Source organism: Alnus glutinosa, chromosome 12 (genome assembly GCF_958979055.1).
Source record: "Alnus glutinosa chromosome 12, dhAlnGlut1.1, whole genome shotgun sequence".
Taxonomy (NCBI): domain Eukaryota; kingdom Viridiplantae; phylum Streptophyta; class Magnoliopsida; order Fagales; family Betulaceae; genus Alnus; species Alnus glutinosa.
In genome coordinates, this window is record NC_084897.1 from 20695172 (window position 1) to 20718428 (window position 23257).

Sequence of the window (23257 nt, forward strand, 5' to 3'; positions counted from 1 at the left end):
GTTGGTCTTAGGGAGAACATTGACATTTTTTTTTGGTAATATAAGGGGGGATATTAATACAATTGGTAGTTTGGAGGGTACATTAACAATTGAGTGGTAGTTTGAGGAGGATATGTGTACTTTTCCCAAACAAATTATTGATATAAATCTATGCTTAATTGCTTACTGTGAATGTGAAGTTTGTAAATAAAAGATTTAGGGTTAATTATATATATAAAAAAAAAAAAAAGCATTTCAAACTATCAGCCGTTTTTAAAGTAGCCCCATGAACTGTTAAATGCATTATTCGGGCCTCACAAACTACCAAAGAATACCCAAAAGACCAATTTTGTTGAAATATTCATATAATACTATTGTCACATGTCATATTTTCGATTTAAAAATAATAAAAATTTAAAATTAATTTTAGAAAATCAAATAAAATTTTTAAAAAACTGTTTAAAAAAATATGAATGGGTAGTTGAACCCCCCCAAAGACGTGGGGAGTGATTCAGCCACCTCCAAAGAGCAAAATGGGGGTGGCTTCGGAGCCTTGGGGTTGGCTCGGCCACCCCTATTTGGCGTGGAGGTGGGTTCGGCCAGCCCCAAAGGCCAATCCTTCAACTTTTTATCTTTTTTTTTTTTTAATTTTTTTATTTTTTCCTCTTTAGCCTTGTAGGGGGTGGCCGAACCGCGGCCACCCCCAATGGCCAAACCCTCATCTCTCTCTCTTTTTTTTTTTTCTTTTTCTTGACTCGCTCTCTTTGACTATGTGGGGTGGCCGAACCACCGGGGTGGTTTGGCCACCCCTTCATATTTTTATTTTTATTTTGTTTTATTTTTTTAGCATTTTTTATTTTTAAATTTAAATTTATTTATTTTAATTAAAAATATGACATATGGCAAATGTATTATATGAATATTTCGACAAAAAATGTCTTTTTGGTAGTTTGTGGGGCTCGAGTGATGCACTTAGTAGTTCAAGAGGCTACTTTAAAAACGGCTGGTAGTTTGGAGGGCTTTTTTTTTTTTTTTTTTTTTTAATAATTAACCATAATTTAAATATTGTTTCAAATAAATGTTAGAGAAAAATAATGTTTTTTTAATATTAAAATAATGAGGGAACTACTTTTGCTTTCCTAAATTTCAACTTTTGGTTTATTTTGTGTTTCCTTAGTTTATAGAACAACAAAAGAATCTGATTCAAATGGTTTTTTAAGAGTTTTCTCTATATATAATGAAGATAATGAGATTTATTAGGGAAATTGCTGCTGGTACTCTTAATGCTTTGGTTGTCCTATTAAGTACCTTTGTGTCTATGAGTCTTTGCGATAGCAAACATAGCCCTAATGGGCTGGTGGTATTACATAGGGGGTTTTTCGCACTGCATATTGTGCTGTAAAATATTTCATTTATATTTCGAATTGTATTTATTATAAGAAAATAATAATAAAAAAGAGAAAACCATTGTCATTACATTTTATTATTTTAGTTAAGCCCCCTAAAGATAATCTTTTGACTCCATCACTAGGCATTATAATGTATTGTTGAGCATGCATTAGCATGAAATGGAATCAAATTCATTGGTTATCAATGAAAATCATAATACCAATAATATTGTAGTCTAATAATATTTCCCTTATTTGTGAAATAAAAAATTGAGTTTGGCCTACCATAAGTATGAAATTTGTGAACATTTAAAAATAAGGAGACTACGAGTACTTGTTTGAAAAAAAAAAGAAAAAAGAAGAAGCATTTTACCCGCCCGAATTTTAGGTGTCCAAAATAGAACCCAAATTAATCAAGTTCACCCAATCGCACGCAGCCAAACAGACCCAAATCAAATTCACCCACTTCAACCCCACGTTAAAAAGTTAATAAAACTGTAAAAAAATCTACTACGGGTGATAAAACTGCAAGGTAAAATGCAAATATTAGAAAGGGTAAAACCGTCAGAAAATAATTGAAGGCACCCATAAAAGTTAGGTTCTGACATTGTAAGTCAGAATCGAAAACACGCTCAGCTTTTTCGTTTCGCTCTTCCTTCCTCTTCGGTTCGTACTTCGTTCCTAGAAAACAACATTTAATAATCATTTCGAAAACTTCGATTCTGTTTTTTCTTCTTTCTTTTTTCATTTTTCATTTTTTTTTTGTTGGTTGTTTTCTTTATTTTTCTCAAACCCTATATTTCATACGAATAAAATTGGGATCTTTTGGTCTACGGAAAGCTTTCCAAAAATACATTCGGCCCTGAAGAACTCCCATTGCATAGAACAGATCTCTGAAAGGCTTTTCTCATTTACTTTTTTTTTTTCCCCTTTCTTTTCAGGCCCTCAGTCTTGCGGAGCAGAGCAATACCCTTCTGTAAAAAGGTACTGAATTTCTCTCTTTCTCTAATATAAACATGCAAGTGTATATATTTTCATGTATGTGTATATTCTGTGAGATACGTTTTTTTTTTAAACATTTATTTGGAATGTCAATTTTAATCAGTTTTTCTTTTGTTGGATCTGTGTTTTTTGGGGGAACACTGGTCAAATTTGTAGTTGTTATAATGGCTTTCTGTTGTTTGATTCAATAGTCATATCATTATTGGCCCCGTTTAATAACAACCTCCCCTTATTTTTCACTTCTCCAAAAAAAAAACATCAATTCAAAACATAACATTTTTTACTTTTTATATCACATAAACAATTTTTTATTATTATTTAAATAAAAAAACTCACTACAATACAATTTTTTTTTTTTTTTTTTTTTTCACTTTTCCATATAAATTCTTTCCACTGTATATCACATCAATCACTTTTAACTTTGACTCAACAAAATTTTTTTCCATAAGGGGAGGGGAGGGGATTACTAAACGGGGCCATTGTCGTTATTTTTAATCATTAAGTTGTCTGCTTCTGGTCTGTTGTCTTTTAACTCTATTTTGTATTTTTCTAACCTTCTAACAGCTTAGCTGGTCACTTTGAGGTAATTGTGCATGTTGCATACCTTTATGGTTACGTTTCGCTCCTTTGGCCTTTTTCATTTATTGGTGTCTTGAATGATTGGTAAAGTTTTGGCTGAAAGAGCAAAATTTGGTATTTCGAGAACATACAGAAGTCTCATACAATGTAAAGAGAATTCAGTATGATGGTTATGGAAAATCCTCATAAATTGAGAGTTATTCGTTTTATCCGGAGATTTTTTGGAGTTATTCGTTCAGATATATGTGGCATTAAATATATTCTTGTTTTATCTATGGTTACTGATTAGGCATATTGATGATCAAGGAATCATAGTGCAATTTTTTCCTTGAATATGGATGGTTTTCTTTTGTTCTCATTGGGTTTGGATATGTCTGTATTCCTTAACATTCCCAATGGGGTTGCTTCTAGACTTTCTTAAATAGAACTTGTTCCTATCTTTTAGTTATTATTCATTAGGGAGGTCTTTCAATTGACTTCAATTTTCATAATAAATTTGTGTAGAGATTTTCATTTTTCCAGATTCTCGAACTAGAATCATGGTCTTCTCATTTGAGAAACTCAATAATGAACTAGAATCAGAAGAGATGTTCTGGAACCAATGGCATTAGGTGCTTGAAGCGTACTTCATGATAATTAGATGAAAAACATCTTATACAGTTTCTGAGTCAAGTGTATCCTGTTTTTGAAGTGAAGGTGTAGAGAGGCACCTGTTTGTATAAACACTTTTGCTTGTTGGCAATGAATTTCCAACCTTTCTAGTGCATCTCAAATTTGTTTCTTATCTCCCAACCTCGCGCCCTTACCAAAAGAAGAAGAAGAAGAAGAGAGAAAGCCCATTTTTGCTTGTTTCCACCTGTTTTTTTATTGCTCTATGTATGATAAAATTCATTACCTCTACACCGAAGAGCTTCTGATTTCTTTTTAATCATCAACTAGTTCTGAATGATAAAAGAAGAGGTTCTGCTTTGTTTTGACAGAATTTTTTGTAATTTTGATGAACCTAAATCAAAACTTCAGTTGCTCCCGTACATAATTGGGGGTCATAAAGTTAGTGTCCATCTGCTCTCTTAATAGTGTTGATTTTGCACTTGATGATGCAATTTGAGTTTATGCATTTTACTTGAGCTACAAATATATTTATTATATTGACTTTGTATTGCAAAAGATGTGCCTGATTCTACTTTCTTTGTCTTGTTCTGATTTGCATTAAAAGCAGAGGCATTAAGTCTTGTCTTATTTAGCAAAATGGATCAGCATGGGCATAGCCAGGCCCCATCTATGGGATTGGTTGGTAGTGGAGCTCAGTTGCCATATGCCACTAATCTATATCAGACTAACCAAATGACTGGGACGCCGACTCATGGATCAGCTGTTACATCAGTTGGGGCTATTCAATCTACAGGTCAGCCTGCTGGAGCTCAGCTTGGACAACACCAACTTGCTTATCAGCATATCCACCAGCAACAACAGCAGCAACTTCAGCAACAACTCCAATCTTTTTGGGCAAATCAGTACCAAGAAATTGAGAAGGTAACTGATTTCAAGAACCATAGCCTTCCCTTAGCAAGGATCAAGAAGATTATGAAGGCTGATGAGGATGTAAGAATGATATCAGCTGAGGCACCAGTAATATTTGCCCGGGCATGTGAAATGTTCATCTTGGAGTTGACTTTGCGATCTTGGAATCACACAGAAGAGAACAAAAGGAGGACACTTCAAAAGAATGACATTGCAGCAGCGATCACGAGGACTGATATCTTTGATTTCTTAGTTGACATTGTGCCAAGGGAGGATTTGAAAGATGAAGTACTTGCTTCGATCCCAAGAGGAACAATGCCTGTTGGGGGGCATGCTGATGCTCTCCCTTACTGCTATATGCCACCTCAGCATGCACCACAGGTTGGGACTCCTGGGATGATCATGGGTAAGCCTGTGATGGACCCAGCTATATATGCTCAACAAGCACATCCCTACATGGCTCAACAGATGTGGACACAGGCACCAGAGCAACAGCAATCGCCCTCAGATCATTAGTAGCTGTAGCATGAAAGTCGATGCGTAAGTTCTCTTCTTCTTTATCTGTTGCTGGGTGGTGGTTGAAAGCTAGTCTAATTGTGAAGATAGTCATCTAAACATGCTATGGACAAGATTAGTGTAGTTGCTTGAATTTCACTTTTCCTGCTTTTCTCTTCTAAAAGTTTGTATCATCTGTTTTAGATTTTTCTCCTGGTGAAAAATTGGATGGTGATGATATAGATAAACCTAATTTTATAGTTTTCTCACATTTTTTAACTATGGAGGTTGAAACGCAAAAGTGGTCATACTTTGGGAGGGGTAAAATGTATTTTCCCCATGTTTTTATTATGATAGATGCAGCCTGGTTTATTCTATTTGGATCTCTGGTTGCCGGTTGCTATGTCAACCATTTTTGCATCTTTTGACACTTAAAAGTCTAGATTTTTGTCATTCTCTTTTGAGAGAATGAGAGATGTGAACATGAGAAAGATTGCATTTAAGATTGGACTTGTCAGTCGTCAATGCAGGAGTTATGACTTTTATATTGGGTCTAGCAAAAGCAACACCGAGTAAAAGGAACAACTTGGATAACTTTGGATTTAACATGCAGTAACAGGCAGCAACTCCTTGCATGGTTTTTCCCCCCCTTTTAGAATATATGAGAGAAACCTGAACATGCTTTGAAGATTTAATCTCACTTAGAGTTCTTGCACCTGTCTGTTAGTGAAAATATCCTTTAATGAAGTGAGCATTTCACAATGTCGTTAAAATAAATATCAGCTAAATGTGAATTTTACTCCAGGTCTAGGTAAATTTTATATACGAACCTAAAATGATCTTTTTATCTTTTCTATTCTTCTCCTACTAGGATTATTGCTTCATGTACATATGTTTTTTGCTTACTCCTTTCATTTGGTTGCAGAGTAGTAGTTCATCAAGACATGTTGCGAATGTCAACAAAATGGATTGAACGTTTTAGTTATGAAAAAGTGCAATCAAGATTTGAGCTAAAGATAAGCAGTCTTTCTGTAGATAATACGCTTGAAAAGATTAGCCAATCTTGATTGAGCTGGTGTTTCTTTCTTGTCTGTTTACTTCTTCTTCTTCTTCTTTTTTTTTGGGTTCTTTTTTAAATATTTTAATCTGGTTTCTTTTTCATATCTAGTTAAATACTGTTACTCAAGATGTATAAATAGAAATTTTACTTGAAAGCAATGCTTCCTTCCACCTTGGATGGGGACAAATAAAACAGTAATCTTCTTGGGTATTCTTGAGATCTCATGTTTTTTGTTTTCCTATGCAACATCATTTGATTTCTGGTTCATAGCAGTAGTTTTGAGTTGGAATTTTATGAGTATTGTCATGTTGAAGGAAAGAAGCATTCGAAGTCTTGGGAAGTAATACTGTGGGGATGAAAATGCTGTTAAGACTTTTATATAAATATATTCATTCCTGACCCACTGTATTGATGAGAAGATTTACAATAGAATCTCATAGTGATAACACCTAGCCAAATTTCCTTCTTGGAGATGACAATCAAAGGAGGCTTAATATTACCCTTTTAACCAAATTATAAAAAAAAAAAAAAAAAATATGGGCTTCTCATGTTTTTGAGAATGTTATATTTTACTAATTGAGGACCGTGTAATGATTTATTGTTTCAATTGGAGTAGATAGTGCATGTTATAAATTGTTCCAAAGATTTGTGATATTTTGGACATGATTCGAGTATCTTGCTCCAAAACAAATAGAGATGTACTTTGTGGAATGTGCTTCTTAGACTCCGTGTGAATAAAAAATGATTTTTATAGGTTAATATGATTGAATTTATAGGTTAATATGATTGAATGAAAATATATAAAATATTTATAATTTTTCGTACGCTTGGCAATTTCGACATGACCTGTGAATCCGACACGAACACGACACGAATATATAGGGTTTGAGTTTATGCTCTAACCCGTTTATGACCCGTCAACCTGTTAATGACACGTTTATGACCCGTTAATGACACGTTTATGACCCACCAACCTGTGTATGACACGTTTATAACCCGTTTATGACCCATCGACCCGTTTATAACACATTTATGACGCGATAATTACATATTTTTTTATCAAATTAGCTAAATGGGTTGACACGCTAACCCGATGGGTTGACACGACAACCCGAATTGCCAAGCCTAGAAGGAATTCATCAAACATTTCTAGGTACAGACTAATGTAAACCATGATTGGTGGTCAACCCCATTAACCAAAGAGAAATATTCAATTTCATCGCAAAAGAATGGGCTTGTTTGGCAAAGACATGTATAGAACAGAGTAGTGAGTTGTTAGTTTTGAAATTAGTAAAAAGTGATGATGGGATATAAAATAAAAATAAATTTGTATAAAAAGGTGAAAAAGTTTTGTATTTAAGTGAATTTTTTTTATTTGAATAGTAATAAAAAATTATTGATGTGATATAAAAAGTGAAAAAAATGGAAATGCTTTGATGTTGATTGGTAGTAGAAAATATAAAAAAGTGAGAAAAAAAAAAAAGGTACGTCAACAGTAACAGCATTATGCTGTTCTGTTCTGGAGCTTGTCAAACAAGCCCAATAATTCAGATAACGCAATATTCATGAGAAAAATGGTGGTAACAGCACTGACATTTTTGACTGATTTGAGTATTCCATGTTTTTATACGTTTAGCAGAATCATCCAAAATCCACCAGAAGTTGGGCAAATTCAAATGATTGGCATAATTGGTGTCCTTCAACAAATAATAATTTTTTTTTTTTTTTTGGAAACAAATAAATCACCAAACTTTTTGAGAATTAAAGACAATGCCATAGTTTGAGGTTGAAAATTTTGATTGTATTGATGTCTACTTCAACTAGCAAAGAAATAAATGCGATTTATAAGCACTGTTTAATAGAGTATACATCTACCACATAAACTTGCATTGAAAGACAACAGAATTAAGGATGCTTAACCACCAAAAAATACAAGGCATTGGGCTATCCCTTAAATTCTCAGATGCCTTAACACAAAAAAGCTCGTGTTTAAGAGCTCAAAATCATTTTTAGCATTAAATGATCGTTTTGCAAGTAAATATGCCAAAGAAAAAGTAAAAAAGGATAATTAGGTAAATCAATTTTCTACAACCAAAAAGATCAAAGTAAGGGTTATTTCAAAGTGGCATACAATAACTGATAACTTCCACCCATTTGCTCTTTGTACTAAGAAGGGGAATCAAAGGTTTTGATAGAAATATAGGATTTGATTCTTGTACAACACCAATATAACAACTGTACAACAACCCCTCACATGAGGGTGGGCCCCAGTATGTGGGACCCACCCTCATGTAAAGGATTGTTGTACAGTTGTTGTATTGGTGTTGTAAATCTAACATTTTCCTAGAAATATAATGGCCAAAATTTCTGGAACATTCCAGCACTACCAACTATCATATTAACATACCAAAAGAAAAACATAAGTAACTAATGTATTGCCCAATTGGCTAGGGACTGCAAACCTTAGGTCCTACTTTGATTTTATTTATTTTTCACCAGGTACTGTCCACAGCAATGGTGGTAGCAGCAGCCAAACGGCAAGCTATACTCCCTCTAAATCACACTGCTAGATTTCATTATCAACAAATGTGGTGGCAAATATGCATTACCAGTTATACAATCTATTTCTTTTTTCTTCTTACTTTTTTAAATCTAAAACAACTGCTAAAAATAAGAAAGCCACCAAAATAGAATCAAATAGTTTTCAGAATCACAAATAAATCATTGATAGAAGGGTATCATTGCCATTGTTAAAGGAACTAACAGACATGCATCCACAAAAGATATGTAGAATTAGCCAAGCAATACTGATAAAATTACCAATGCACACTAAAGACAGCACCGCAAATGACGCAAAATTAAGACCAAATCGGAGTGAAAAACAAACACTCAACACATAAAATTAGCGTAATCTTATAAGCTTGAAGGATTCAAAATTAATTATCACAAATAACATAAACCAACATTCTATAGCAGCCTTAGTAGTTAGTAGTTACCTAGGTAGGGTAGAAGGCTAACAAGCCATACTCTTACATATTCCAAGGAAGAGGAATTCAGGGCTTTTTTTTTTTCTAGAATAAGAGCTCAAGAAAGGCTCATTTCAAAACGATTTTACATTTTTGTGACCCTTTAGGGATCTCTATCAACTGTTTGTAGAGATTTGCAAGCTTCCATAAGTCCCCTTCAAAATGATCTAAGCAAAATATAACTATTTCTTCCAAGACAACTGTATTCTTGAGCAAAATCTTTAGAGCAGAAAGATCCTCCCCATCTTCATTATAACTACCGACTTCAATCCACTTGAGATGGGACAAGAAATATGGAGGCAGTGATTCTAGTATCCAATCATCGTTCTCATATTCCTTAGACAGAGTAATCCCCTAAATTATCATTGCAAATTAAGAATTTTTTTTAGTCACGCTGTTAACTCAGCAAGAAGATGGAACAGATACACTATGGTACATCGAGTACATATAAAATTACCTGAAAAAATTTCATAGTCTTGAGACAAGGAGATTTTTGCAATATCCTCAACAGTCCTACACAGTCAAGACATACTGACGAACCCGCAAAGAAATCCAAATCCGTTAGGTTATTGAACATTGGCATTTGAGGTAGGTGTTCTGCTGCATCTATCAAAACCTAAGAACAAGATAAAGCAATGCAAGATGATGGGATCATGGTGGGGCATGATTAATAATTATGAGATGAGCAACTAGAAGAATAACTTAGAAATAAATAAAAACCTAACAAGTAATGAAGAATAATAAATGACAAACGCATTATAAAAGGAGTAATGATTCATTACCACCTAAATATATAACTTTTCACCATCTTGTCTATGTGGCAAGGTAGTCCCTCACCTTAATTTATTTTTAAAAAATAAAAAAAACTCAAAAGTAGTGGAGGACCACGTTGCCACATAGGTAAGATGGTGAAAAGTTGTATCTTTAGGTGGTATTGAATCATTACTCTTATAAAAGGGACTTGGATTCTCTCCAGTTGGGTTCAACTGGAGAGGAGCCAGTTAGTTATACATAATGGCATTTTTGTAATTTCACATCATATGAAATTACAAAAATGCCCTTACTTACAACCAACTGGCTCTTCTCCAGTTGAAGTACAACTGGAGAGGATCCTAATTCTTATAAAAGCATGTTGAGATCATGATTAATGATTATGAGACCAACAACTAGAAGAATAATTTCGAATTAATGTAGGTACAGTCATATGGATTTAGTAGCAAGGGATTGGATGGGATGGGGATAAAACTTAGTTTCAAGTCTTACCAAGCAAAAGAAGAATTTTGTGTTTAATATCAATATTACATGGCCTAAGAGCAGAACATAAATGATATATGAAGACTTTCATCATTAAAAAAGAAAACCATCAGAGTAGCACTAATCCAATGGTTTTCCAAATGCTACACAGATACAAACCCCATTTGGTTGCGTTATTTTCTAGAAAAATTAAAACAAAAACAAAAAAGAATGAATTAATTTATGAATAGTATACATTCTCCTTTGATATCTTTATTAATTGAGTATTGCATGATGATGTTTCAATTTCAACCACTTGATTTGTGAGCATCATAAAAATTAGGGGTAATTACCTTTTCCCCCCATGAACTACCAAAAAATGCGCGATGCCCCCATGAACTACCAACTCGACCAAAATAGAGCATTCAACTACCAAAGATAACCATTTTCCCCCCTTCCGTCAGTCACATGCCGTTTTACCCTCATTTTCTTCCTCTTTTCCCCCTATGAACTACCACCATCTTCCTCTTTTCCCCCATGAACTACCATCATCTTCCAACATGCTCCCATATAAAACGGCACATGACCCGTTGACCGTTTGTTTTAACCCCTTTGACTGACGGAAGGGGGGAAAATAGTTGTCTTTGGTAGTTGAATGCTCTATTTTGGTCGAGTTGGTAGTTCATGGGGGCATTGCGCATTTTTTGGTAGTTCATGGGGGAAAAAGGTAATTACCCCTAAAAATTACAAAAACAAAAGTTCTCATCGCTAAAATAATTAACTTGACAATCGAATGGTAAATCGCCAAATTACAACCTTCATTGAAATTTTACATAAACCGAAATCCATAATATAATTATACTTTGAAGTTGCATAGAGGATCTTTTATGGGAGTAACACTTGTTACAAGGGAGTGAAACACCTTGGGAAATCTCTCAAGTGAGTTCATGATATAGATGTTGGGGTACCCTTAACCTAAAAGTTTAAACAAAATTTTTAAGATCTTATTGATAATGTAATATCAATTACTTTTTTATTGGTGCCACTTTGCTTCTCAAAAAGAACTTTTACTGGTACCACTCAATGTAGGATTCCCCCACACGTGGATACTCTTAACAATCTTTCTCTCAAGTGTGAACCTCTACCACAATGACTATGTCCCCCTTGAGTGGAAGCCTTTTCCAAACCTTTTACTAAGTGCCAAGCATTACACCAAGAGCCAAACGACTGGATAAACCCACATAGACAGTGGTTTGCAAGAAAAAGTTAAAAAGTAATGAATGTAATGAAATTGTTTGCAATTGTTGATCAAATGATTTCAGACTCTTTCTGTGTCATGACATTTCCTCGTCTACGAGAATGTTCGTCTAACATCTGTCACAACTCAAATAGCATGAAAACATGGAATGATAACTTTCCTTTATATGACATTAACTTTACCATACCAAATTTATGCAAGCAATTCAAAGGAGGGCTTAATTGTTCCACCATCATGTTGATATGTTACAGTAAAATTTGAATTTACAAAGAGAGAAGCAGCCATACCTCAACCACCTCAGAGGAAAGTCTTAGTTCTTTTACGTTGGAGAGCCCTATAAGAAGCCTATACATGCGACGACTATTTTGAGCTGATGTATTATCAGGGAAAGTATAAATCTTTGCCTTTTCCAGTGAGAATGACTTGTATAAGCAATAGTCGCTGAACAGTTCACCAGTGTAATCAAATTCTATCAGACTGACTGCAAAAATCATAACCTGACAACCATCCCCATAACTCGAATCTTGCATCTCAAATTCCTTTATGCTCAGAGAATGAAGCTTGGGAGCAGAAAAACGCACAACCTTGAGACCCCCCCAGCTGCAATTGTATAAACACAAGTTCTCAAGGACTGGCATACCAGAGAAAAACTGCCCTGTTAAGTACTCATCCGAAAATGTAACACTTACGATAGTCAAGGTCTTTAGATTTGAGAAACAAATCGTAGTGGGAAGCTTGAGGATATAGGGTATATAAAGATGTAAGCTTGTCAGTGTCTTACAAGTAAACAAGCAATAAGGCAGTGAAAATTCACTTTGGAAGTTGTCAAGCTCAATATACAACTCTTGAACATTATGCCTTACTGCAACAGAGATCCACGTATTAACACGAGATGCATCACGTAGCACATCACAATAGAGAGTGAATCGTTTCATAACACAGGAGTCACGAAGACAGAGCACCCTTTCCACAAAATTCATCAAAAGCCTTCTCTTAGCAGGCGACGGCAGCTCCCAATGAAAATCTAGATTGGGAATAGATGTCCATCTGTATTCCCAGCTTTTAGAAAGCACGCTTGTCCTAACAGCGTCTTTTGTTGGAAGAAATGAAAGGATGTGTTGAAGAACCTCCTCAGGTAAGTCAACTAAGCATTTGCTGTTCCCATCGATGTCCTGATCTTCTTCATTCAGTTTCTGCTTCTTTCGGGGTTCTTGAATCAAACAAGTAGTCTCCATAATTCAGATGGTTCCCTGATGCATCCAATACATTGTCAGATATAACAACGTCTACAAAAGGCTATAGGCCTGTGATGGAAACTTTGTACAAACACATTGACACTGAGATACAAAGTGACAAACATTCAGCTAAAACCACATGAGCATTATTTTCAGCTACAAACATGAGCCAGTGCAAAGTTTTCGCATTTTCAGAATATTCTTGACAAGATTGACAGATCCTCATACAAAGCACCCCATTATTTACTTATTTATTTTTCTGGGTCTTTCTGATTTACGTCTCTAACAATTACCAAAATCAAGAAAGGAATAGAAATTCTAAAGCATGCACTTCATACCATTGATAAACGGCCATTAACTTGAGTTCTTGTTTCTTTTTTCTTTTTCTCATTTTGTGAATATTTTAAGCAATCAAAATTACTTGCCATGATAATCAAACCTACAAGATTTTATGTGTGCACAGAATCCTTTAGATTTTCTTAAGGAAGAATGCTTGAGGATCATAATAAAAAAGGTTGGATAGTTACCGCTCATGCCAATGGCGGGAGCTAAACGACGGTGTTTCGTATGGGTGGATTGGTGCTCCGGTTGGAGAGAAGCCAAAAACAATCACGAAGGGAGTACACTTGGTGGATCAACACGAGGGATGCAGTAAAACGTCAGGGTTTTGGCAAAAAAAGAATGAGTAAAATGTTTATATTAGTGTTCGCCTGTATTATTATTATTATTATTTTTTTTTTGAATTTTGTTGAGATATTTATATTAAGATCATATAAACCACTTTTAACTCTACTCATTTTCTGTTAATGAAAGGGAATTACCCCGTCAATTCTAATTTACTAATTTCATAGTGCTTGTATTAAACGAGTTGTGTCAAAAATTGCTATATCTAAATGTCATATATTGGGTTTAAATCGTATCAAGACATGTGTAGAATACTATATATGTTAAATTTAACCTGACCATTTTATTAAATGGATAAGATCTTTTAATTCTAACTCATTAATTTTTGTGTGAAGTTCATGTTGAATTGGTAGTATACAAAATTGTGGGCAAAGAATCAATTTTTCAGAAAAAGCCTTCTATTGATCTCTACTTTAATATTTGGGAGAACTTCACTTATAACCCTTGATCTTTATCACTTTTGAAAAAGAGTACCCAAACTTTAAAAAGTGTCAATTTAAAGTATTCATCTTTCAATTTAAACCATCCGTTAGAATTTTCTTTTAAATCCTATCAAAATTCAAAAAATACCACATTTTTTTTTTTTGTGTAAAAAAAGAAAAGAAATTGTTAGGATTTAGGTATTGGTCAGAATTTAATAGAATTTGCAAAAATGCCAATGCCCAAATTTTTGAAAATTTTTATAATTTTTTTTTAAAAAATAAATACAAGGGTATTTTGTGAATTTTTATAGGATTTAAATGATTGAAATTTTTTTAAAAATAAATTAAAAGATGTATACCCTAAATTGATACTTTTTAAAATTTGAGTATATTTTTTCAAAAGTAATAAATGTAATGATCCCATTAATAGTGGATAAGCTGGGTTATTACTAGTGGGCTAAATGGATTTGGCCAATTCCAATTGATAGTTTTTAGATTAGGGCTATGTCTAAATAATGCTCAATAGTCTAAGAGTAGTGATTCATTACCACCTAAATATACAACTTTTCACCACCTTGTCTATGTGCCAAGGTGGTCCCCCACTTTAATTTATTTTTAAAAAATAAAAAAACTCAAAAAGTAGTGGGGGACCACCTTGCCACATAGGCAAGGTGGTGAAAAATTGTATATTTATGTGGCATTGAATCATTATTCATAGTCTAATGGTAGGGTTATTGAATGAGATTAGTCATTTGTGATTTGGAGGTTCTCTAGGAAATTTGACATCTTGAACTATCTATTTTCTAAGTAATTTTCGTTAAAGTTTAGTCAATTAAATTACTGTTCATCCATTTCTTTACAGAATTCATCCAATTTCATTTACAAATCCATAATCAAACCCTATAAAGTACCATAATAGATTTGGTACTGTTACAGATTATAAGTGAAATTTCCCCTTAATATTTTCTTAGTTTCCTGCTTATAAGCTGTCCACTTTATTTTAACGATGGGGGACATCCTCTTTATATTAAGTTTTTTCGTAATGTATCTCCAAAAAAGAAAAAAAAAAAAAAAAAAAAAGATTAAAAAAGGTTTTTTTTTTTTTTTCATAACTATCAAAGATTCATACCTGTACACTGTAGCCCACTACCATTAACAAATTATCTTATTTTCAGTAATCATAACTTTCGGTAATATTCATAACGACATTAAAATATTTAAAAAAAATTACATTTATCACTTTTAATTATCAAATAATGTGTAACATCTTTTCGAACTTTTTAATTTGTAAATGTCTCACTCCAAATTATCATTGAGTAGAGCATTCCTAAGAACCTTACCAAATTTTACTCATCAAAATAGTTAAAAATCATTTTTTTTTTCCATTATGGTGAGCCACTTTATTAAAATTCCCCTAACAATCTCACCATTTTAACTAGTCAATATTCACTATTCCATTTAGATAATAAATTTTCAATTTTTTTTTTTATTTCTCTATTTAATATTTTTACAAAGAATCATTCGTATCCATGAAACAATGACATTATCGTGTGAGAGAGATGAGAGATGGGAGAAGAAAATGAGAGAAAAAAAGGAAAAAAATGTGTTGATCATGTGAAAGAGAAATGTGAAACAAAATTTGGTAAATGAATATTACTCATTAGAATTGGTGAGTAATTTCACTCATTAAAACTTTTTGGTTAAAATTGTGAGGCTGTTGGGAGTGATTTTTTAGTGTTTTTATCAAATTTGCTCACCTAAAAGCTATTTTGATGAGGCTGCTAGGAATGCTCCAATGTCCTGTTTTTACGGAAAAAAAAAAAAAAAAGAGAGAAGACAATTACTTATGATAATTTAAAAAAAAAAAGTCAAAAAAGAACTACAAAAATAAAATAAAAAAACCTGAAATTTGGGGAAAATATTATTTTTTTTAATTTTTTTTTACCAACGGTAATATATATATATATATATATATATATATATATATATATATATATATATATATATATATATATATATATATATATATCATTTTTGTGCAAAAGAAAGATATTTTAAGGAAAAATTATATTTTAACTCTCCAAATTATCACCGGTTTTGCAACTATTCCCACAAACTGTCAACACTTCGACTTCGGCCTCTCAAACTATCAAAACCTTTGAAAAATGCATCATTTAATGAAATATTCCTGTATTACCCTTGCTACGTGTCACTTTTCAATTAAAAAATAAATTTTTTGATGGTTTTTCCGCTTCTCACAGTTGCTCTTTCCACATTTCCAGATATCTGTTGCCAAATCGTTAAAAAAAAAAAGTAAATTAAAAACTTATTTTTTTTTAAAAAAAAAAAATAAGGAAAATGAGGTAGCCTTGCCGGGGAATTTTAGTTTTTATTTTTTTATTTTTTATTTTTTAATTATTTTTAATTAAAAAATGACACGTGGTAGAGGCAATATGAGGACATTTGCCAAATGAGACATTTTTTTAAAAATTTTGGTAGTTTAAGAGACCGGAGTTAAAGTACTGATAATTTGTGAAACTAATTATAAAATAAATGATAATTTATGAGACTAAAATGTAATTTTTCCATATTTTAACCACAATAATAATTTGGCATACACATTGTACCAATTAAAAGTTAACGTTACAAATTGTTTGGTGGTCAGACTTAGACAGAGTAAAAATATATTTTTCCTAATATTTTCATTTCCTGATTTTTTTTTTTTTTTTTGTTTACTTTTCTTTTCCCCTAAAGCTTCAGCACCGTTTGCCACAAAGGCACCAAATCAGTTCCACCCCCAACTCCATCCATAACAAAAGCTTGAGAAAAAGAAAACCCACTTCAATTTCTTACAAACCCCCCAAAAAGCTCGACGCTTCAACGAGCAAACTCTGTTCCGTACGTCTCCAATGGCTTCCCCTCTCAAGTAAGTACATATATACATGCACCAATGTATAATTTCGTGAACGCATGCGAAAATGCAGATATTTTTACTTGGATAAATGCATATGCTTTTGAATGCCCAACTATGTTCTTTGTAATTTGGGGTTGTTTTATAGATAAGTCTTCTTGGTAAATGCGTGCTTTTTTTTTCTTAATAATTGGTGTGAAGAAGGCATCTATATGTTATGAATCTTGCTCTATTTATTATTACCGTTATTAATGTCGATGTTGATTATATGGAGCAGTTTGCAAGTAATTGTACTTAATCGAAAAGATAAAGGAATTAGTTGGTGTTGTTTCTCTAAAAGGGGATAAGGAAATGATGCCATAAGTTAATGGGACACAACAAGCACTCATGTGAGAGAACTACAATCGGGAAATATCCTGAAAATTACCAGTAGCTTGGAAAATTAGTTTGGAAACAGTTTTTCCAGATGTCCTACAAGTGGGTTTCCTGCGTACTTTTGAAGTCTTCTGTTCATGGAACATAGAAAATGCATTTTTTTTTTTTTTACACCGAGTGGACCAATAAATATGCATTTCCCATTATTGGAAGCATGAAAGTGTGTTGTTTTTGTTACTAAATGGACCAATCAGCATCTTATTTGCATTGTCAAAAATGTCACTGTTATTATTATTTTTATTTTATTTTTTGGGTTTCCAGAAATTCAATTGGCTGTTGTTTTTGTGACCAAACAAGCTAACCGGGATTTGTTGTTTCCACTGCTAAGAGCCTCATGCCATTTTCAATTCTTTAGTTTTTGGAAACATAGTGTGGTTTATCATTTTTGTCACCAAATGCACCGATAAATATTCGCCTTTTGGATTGTCATATTTTCATAATTTTAGTTTGGGAAAAAACTTGGTTAGGAGACCTGAACACCACTCTCGAACCCTCACACGGATTCCGACCCAGTAAAAAGAGAAATGAGGAAGTCTGATTCTATACTAGTTTTTGTATGGCCCCTCTTCATTTAAGGTTCTCTCTCTCTCTCTCTCTCCCTCCCCAGGGCGGTCCCACTTCATATATGCCATGTTGATGGAAGCATAACGCATGGCTACACGGTGCGGAATCTCCTTACCACTTAGTAAAAACTTGTGGACCATACTCATAATCAATCAATCTATTTAAACCCAACCAGAAGTGCTGGATTGTCCAAAATATATGGTTCAAACTTTAGCTTCCTTGTTACTGGACCACTACATTGAGCAATGTTTTGAGGGCTAGCCATTATGTAGACATGGCTGTAAGGGTAATGTTTTGCAGGCTAGCCATTATGCAGATGTGGAAGCTTATCTGTCCTTTGAAATAAGGAATCTCTCGTAGTATTCATCAAATGAAACTGGCACTTTTGTTTTAGTAATACCAATAATATTTGATCACAATGATGAATAGGGAAAAAAATGGAAAATAAATAATTTGGAGAGGACATAGTAAATGAAGGTGGTTAGAAAGTTGTCTTGATAACGTGAACTGTATAAGAGTCAAGCTTATAGATTTTAGCTCTATAACACTTCTATGTCCATGTTAAATATACTTGGATATCATTTGCCCCAAGGAAAGCATATCTCAGCTGTAATGAAATTTTTGGTTGTCATTAGCCAAGAAGATGAAGATGAATAAAAAGATGCTGTACTAAGCTGTTTATCATTTTTCTATTATTGATATTTTTATCTGTTTTGTCTAAGTATTTTGTTGCCTTCGTCTTGCTCTGTTTACTTCCACTATTGTGACAGTCCTTGTAAGAGGGTTTTTCTTTTCTCCTCCACCCCCCAACCCCACCACAAAGTGAAAGCTTATACAGTTGTGTGTCCTTATTTATTGAGGGGAAGTTGGAGGCTACCCGTGATGGATAGTAATATTAATAAATGATTAAATTCACAATTTCTTATCAACTTAAACTTTTGGTATAATTGATGATTTAACACTTCTATTAATAGAGAAAGGAAAACAATTATTAAATCAGTTACAAGTGCTGAAAGTGGGATGTGATTTTGCACAAGATTTATTTGAGCGAAGATCATGACTTTTATTATTCACATGAAACCGGCAAGCATATTGCATGCATATCATGTTTAGGAACTAATTTTTGGTATGGCATATTTTCAGCCTTTGGTGTTTATTTCATGGTGCGAAGGTTAAAATGTGTAATGTGATTAAAGAATTTTTGGGTGTGTTGGAGAGAATTAGCCAGGGATGACACGTAGTTAAATTATGGTACACTTTTGTTTCTTAGAAGTTGGTAATTCCGACTTTGAGAGTCGATGAAATGATAATCAATCACAAAATTTAGGTAGGGAGAATGAATAATGATGCACGCTAAAAAGTAATTCATATGTTTTAGCTTTTTTTTAGAACTAGTACTCATCTAGAGAATTTTGAAGTTACTAATATAGAGTCAAAAAGTTTGGTCTACATGGTGCTACATTTTTCATAGGGAACATATTACACATTATTTGCAATCCCTGATGGATTAAATATTTCCTTCCAGGGGTGGGAGATCAAGAAAAGAAAATAATGGGCCAGAGCCTATAAATCCTCAGCAAGCCATTCTGGATGTGGCACCACTCAATAGTGTGCCATACATTGGTCCACCTACACCGCATAGCTATACTGCATCATTGCCAACTAAAAGGTACACGGAGACTCTGGAAAAAGTTGGGCCAGCTATGATATTTCTGCCTACTCTTTCAACTAAGGAAGAGTGGAATAACGTTGTAGCTGCCACCAGAGTTGGGGTTGCATTGACTGGGAGTGCAGCTATGGGAAAGATTGGACCAGTTATAGGATTAATGGACATCGGCGAATCCAAAGATTCTTACTTTTTCCGTGTCTCCCTGCCAGGGGTAGCAAGGGATGAGAGTAAGTTTCATTCACATGGTACAGTTTGATCAACTGCTGAATTCACAATCATTTTACTCGCTAGTTAAACATTCTTAGGAACAAATTTTATTACTAAATTACATTACAGGAACTTTTGTAATTAGTTTGGCCTTTTTCTGGTTATTTTATAATGTACGAGGGAAATCATTGTTGATTCATGTGATTTAGGCATTAGCTCAAGTGCAACTTTTGGCATGGGTTTTCTTTCAAATCACTATGAAATGGAATTGATCTTACATTTGTTCTCAGCAACATTATTTCATGTTTCTATAATCCTTCACTTAAAGACTTTCTAGAATTAGCTAATTTACTTGTTATGAACATGGAATTTCGGGAAAAATACATTTTACCCCTTCAAAGTTTGACTACTTTTTCACTTTCGCCTCCGATATTTAAAAAGTGGCAATGTACTCCAATAAAGTTTTTGAAATTTTCAATGTAAGCACTCCGTTAGCCATTTCCGTCTTCTATTATTCATCTTTCTACATTTACTGAGCCTTGTTGTCATTTTCTGACTGCAGATGGTTTCCATTGTGATGTTGAACCTGATGGAAAAGTAGTAATAAAGGGAGTAACAACGACTGGTGAAAAAATAGTGTGCAAAAACTCCCAAATCTTTCAGATGCACACACAAAATCTGTGCCCACCGGGGCACTTCTCTATCTCATTCCAGCTTCCAGGTCCAGTCGACCAGCAACAATTTTCTGGTTCTTTTGGAATTGATGGGATTTTGGAAGGCGTTGTGAAGAAAAGGTGATTAACAAGTCTTACATTTTTGGTGAGCATGGACTGATTTAATTTTAGTTGAGAGCTTAACATGGACCGGAGGAGCTTTAGAAAGAATGTGGTTCAGAGTGCTGTTTAGCTGCGATTTTGCATATATATGTTCCTAGATAAAACTGAATGACAAAAATGCGATTTGTGCAGCTGGCCTCAAATAAACAGATTTTAAGGCTTTGTTTAGTTAAGTAAAGTCTATGCTATTTCTGATAAATTTTTGAATTACTAAGTGTTGCTGCTTTGTAATTCAAGAATGCTCATTCTCTTTTAGACCCATTAAACATGTTCAATTCTAAAAACTAGGGTATGGTGTATGTTCAGAGAATTTTTCTCCATGAATGGAGACTATTTATTTCTCTTATAATCTCCATTTGACTGTATGTAATGAGGCTGGTGCATATTTTAATTGTTAAAATGATATTACAGTGTTGAGTTAACCCATAGACTCATTAACTACTTATGTTGCCAAGAAGATTAAGCTGGGAGATGACAAAATTGAAGAAGCCGTTGAAATCAGACATTTCAGTCATGATCATGACTTAAAGCTTAGGGATGGGTGTAGTACTTGTGATCTTGGTCTCCCCCATCAGCCTCTGATTGTTTTCACTAGTAATTATGTGGAGAAGCTTAGTGATCCGGCACTCATAAGAAGGGGCAGAATGCATCAGAGGTTGATGGGGGTTCAAGGTGCTTGCAAAGAATTATTTTGTTTAACAATATTTTCTGGTTGGCTTTAATTTTTATATATAGTTGAATTTGCAATAACGATGAGATGATACGGTTAATGGTACAATTACACAAACATTTAGCAAGAATCATCCAAAATAAATGTGAAATAAAATTAAAAGTGAATTATGATATAATTACGAATTAAGCAATTTCAGTTCAACTGTACTATGCCCGAGAGTTTTTTCCACCCTTCTATGTGCCATCAATTCTCTAGCCAGTTTTACTTCTTGCCATTTACCAGCCCTAGCATATATGTTCGAAAGAAGGACATAAACTCCGCTACCCTCAGGGTCCAACTCTGTTATGCGGCTTCTCATTTGGTCAACTAGATTCACATTTTCATGAATGTCACAACCATTTAAAAGAGCACCCCATATGGCAATATTCGGTCTGATTGGCATCTTCTTCACTAATCTTTCCGCCTCTTCAAAGTGCCCTGATCGACTCAAAAGATCAACCATACAACCGTAGTGCTCCATTGTTGGCTCTATGTTGTAAACATCAACCATTGAGTTGAAGTGTCTCTGACCTTCTTCAACCAATCCAACACGGCTACATGCACATAGAACCCCGATGTATGTAATCTCGTCGGGGATAAGAGCAGCATCCTCTTGCATTCTCTTGAATGTACTTAGTGCTTCCTCTCCATGCCCGTGCATAGCTAAACCAACAATCATGCTAGTCCATGCCATCACATCTTTCTTATCCATTTTACAAAAGATCTGCTGCGAACTTCCTGCATCTCCAATTTTAGCATATATGTCCACTAGGGCAGTTCCAATAGCAGTATCCTCGCTGAGGTTAGTCTTTAATACAAAAGCATGAATACTTTGTCCCAATGCCAGAGCCCCCAGTTGAGCACAGACACTTATGACACTCAAAAAGGTAGCCGTGTCCGGCCGAAGCCCAGCAATTAGCATATCGAAGAACAGACCTAGTGCCTCCTCAACCCTGCCATATTGATTAAATGCACCAATCATGGAATTCCAAACAACCAAATTTCTTTCAGGCATTTTGTAAAACAGATTCTTTGTGTATCTGAAGCTGCCACATTTTCCATACATATCTATAATGGCAGTTGCAAGTATCACATTGAAAGTTAAATCTGATTCAAAGGGATCATATCCAAGTTGGCAGACACGACTGTGAACCCATTTTCCAGTATCAATATCTCTCATATGAGCACACGCAACTAGTACATTCACCAAGGTAATCTCATTAGGCTCTATATTCCAAAACTCCATGTCTTTGAACACCTCTATGGCCCTGCTAGGCCAGCCGTTGTTAACATACCCGGCAATCAAACTAGTCCAAGCTACCACATTCCACTTAGGAATTAAATCAAATACCTTTACTCCTGCTTCCATATGCGCGCAAGATACATACATATTGAGTAAACCACAAGAAGTATACACGTCCGATTCAAACCCAGTTTTCACAATGCAATTGTGGACCGATGTTCCATAATTTGGATGAGTAAGTAGTGAACATGCTTTGAGCACAAAAGGGAACGTGAAATGGTCCGGCGAGTAACCCCTTCGCTGCATTTCTCTGTACATATACAAAGCCTCATCCGGGTTGTTAGTGTTAGAGTAAGCTTTGATCATGGAGTTCCAAATGTACACACTAGGCACTTCAATTCGGATAAAAACAGAGTTTGCATAATTGAAGTCTGCGGCTTCAGAATTTGTGCAAAAATCAATAAGCCTGCTCAGAGGAATTACATATCTTATAACTGATGTAGTGATCATCAGTCCATGTAACTGTTTCAACTCAGTCATGAGGTTTGACTTGTTCTTCCTTTTTTTTTGTTGCTGCTTTTTGGTTGAAATAGGCTAATCCATGGTTTACTATCGGAGCGTTTGTTTACAAAGAGAAATGCTATACTTCCAAATTTTTTCGTTAAAATTTGGTTCCCAAATAACGTGTCATCGTCCCATAAAACCCATCATTTTTTTTTGTCGTTTTTGTTTTGGTGTAGGGCAAAGTTGAAGAGAGAGTCAAGGGATCTGTGCTCATCTTTTTGGAAGAAGCTGATC

General features: G+C 34.2%; 5 protein-coding genes across 7 annotated transcripts; 2 read left to right on the forward strand and 3 right to left on the reverse strand.

Annotated features, from left to right (window-relative positions):
* The first annotated feature begins 1960 nt into the window (after positions 1-1960).
* Positions 1961-6234, forward strand: LOC133851886 (nuclear transcription factor Y subunit C-3-like). 2 transcript variants are annotated; one of them, XM_062288505.1, is made up of 4 exons: positions 1961-2033; positions 2309-2351; positions 4168-5009; positions 5890-6234. In XM_062288505.1, exon 3 carries the CDS (start codon positions 4197-4199, stop codon positions 4983-4985), a length of 789 nt encoding a protein of 262 aa, XP_062144489.1. In that variant the 5' UTR covers positions 1961-2033; positions 2309-2351; positions 4168-4196; the 3' UTR covers positions 4986-5009; positions 5890-6234. The 2 variants fall into 2 exon arrangements, with proteins under 2 accessions (XP_062144489.1, XP_062144490.1); XM_062288506.1 differs by having other exon boundaries at positions 5895-6234.
* Positions 6235-9025: 2791 nt separating this feature from the next.
* On the reverse strand, positions 9026-9662 carry LOC133851191 (FBD-associated F-box protein At5g22730-like). The gene is made up of 2 exons (XM_062287521.1): positions 9508-9662; positions 9026-9404 (listed from the first exon to the last, which is right to left on the reverse strand). The coding sequence occupies exons 1-2, from the start codon at positions 9631-9633 to the stop codon at positions 9120-9122; spliced, it is 411 nt and encodes a 136-aa protein (XP_062143505.1). The 5' UTR covers positions 9634-9662; the 3' UTR covers positions 9026-9119.
* A 1929-nt stretch (positions 9663-11591) lies between these two features.
* LOC133852636 (putative F-box protein At3g58860) lies at positions 11592-12776 on the reverse strand. The gene is made up of 2 exons (XM_062289404.1): positions 11829-12776; positions 11592-11657 (listed from the first exon to the last, which is right to left on the reverse strand). The coding sequence occupies exons 1-2, from the start codon at positions 12774-12776 to the stop codon at positions 11592-11594; spliced, it is 1014 nt and encodes a 337-aa protein (XP_062145388.1).
* A 3869-nt stretch (positions 12777-16645) lies between these two features.
* Positions 16646-20672, forward strand: LOC133852016 (alpha-crystallin domain-containing protein 22.3-like). Of its 2 annotated transcripts, none has more exons than XM_062288676.1 (3): positions 16646-16808; positions 19318-19706; positions 20231-20672. In XM_062288676.1, exons 1-3 carry the CDS (start codon positions 16792-16794, stop codon positions 20464-20466), a joined length of 642 nt encoding a protein of 213 aa, XP_062144660.1. In that variant the 5' UTR covers positions 16646-16791; the 3' UTR covers positions 20467-20672. The 2 variants fall into 2 exon arrangements, with proteins under 2 accessions (XP_062144660.1, XP_062144661.1); XM_062288677.1 differs by having other exon boundaries at positions 16648-16808; positions 19318-19688.
* Positions 20673-21320: 648 nt separating this feature from the next.
* Positions 21321-22994, reverse strand: LOC133851330 (putative pentatricopeptide repeat-containing protein At3g05240). Its single transcript, XM_062287687.1, has one exon. The coding sequence runs from the start codon at positions 22967-22969 to the stop codon at positions 21353-21355; it is 1617 nt and encodes a 538-aa protein (XP_062143671.1). The 5' UTR covers positions 22970-22994; the 3' UTR covers positions 21321-21352.
* Between the last annotated feature and the right edge of the window lie 263 nt (positions 22995-23257).

What these genes read in the sequence shown, in the direction of transcription:
- LOC133851886 (XM_062288505.1), top strand. Translation starts at nt 4,197, where the DNA reads ATGGATCAGCATGGGCATAGCCAGGCCCCATCTATGGGATTGGTTGGT.
- LOC133851191 (XM_062287521.1), bottom strand. Translation starts at nt 9,633, where the DNA reads ATGCCAATGTTCAATAACCTAACGGATTTGGATTTCTTTGCGGGTTCG. An exon ending in AGACTATGAAATTTTTTCAG is followed by an intron (nt 9,405 to 9,507) that starts GTAATTTTATAT and finishes ATGATAATTTAG; the next exon opens with GGGATTACTCTGTCTAAGGA.
- LOC133852636 (XM_062289404.1), bottom strand. Translation starts at nt 12,776, where the DNA reads ATGGAGACTACTTGTTTGATTCAAGAACCCCGAAAGAAGCAGAAACTG. An exon ending in TTTCCTCTGAGGTGGTTGAG is followed by an intron (nt 11,658 to 11,828) that starts GTATGGCTGCTT and finishes GAGTTGTGACAG; the next exon opens with ATGTTAGACGAACATTCTCG.
- LOC133852016 (XM_062288676.1), top strand. An exon ending in GAGTAAGTTTCATTCACATG is followed by an intron (nt 19,707 to 20,230) that starts GTACAGTTTGAT and finishes TTCTGACTGCAG; the next exon opens with ATGGTTTCCATTGTGATGTT.
- LOC133851330 (XM_062287687.1), bottom strand. Translation starts at nt 22,969, where the DNA reads ATGATCACTACATCAGTTATAAGATATGTAATTCCTCTGAGCAGGCTT.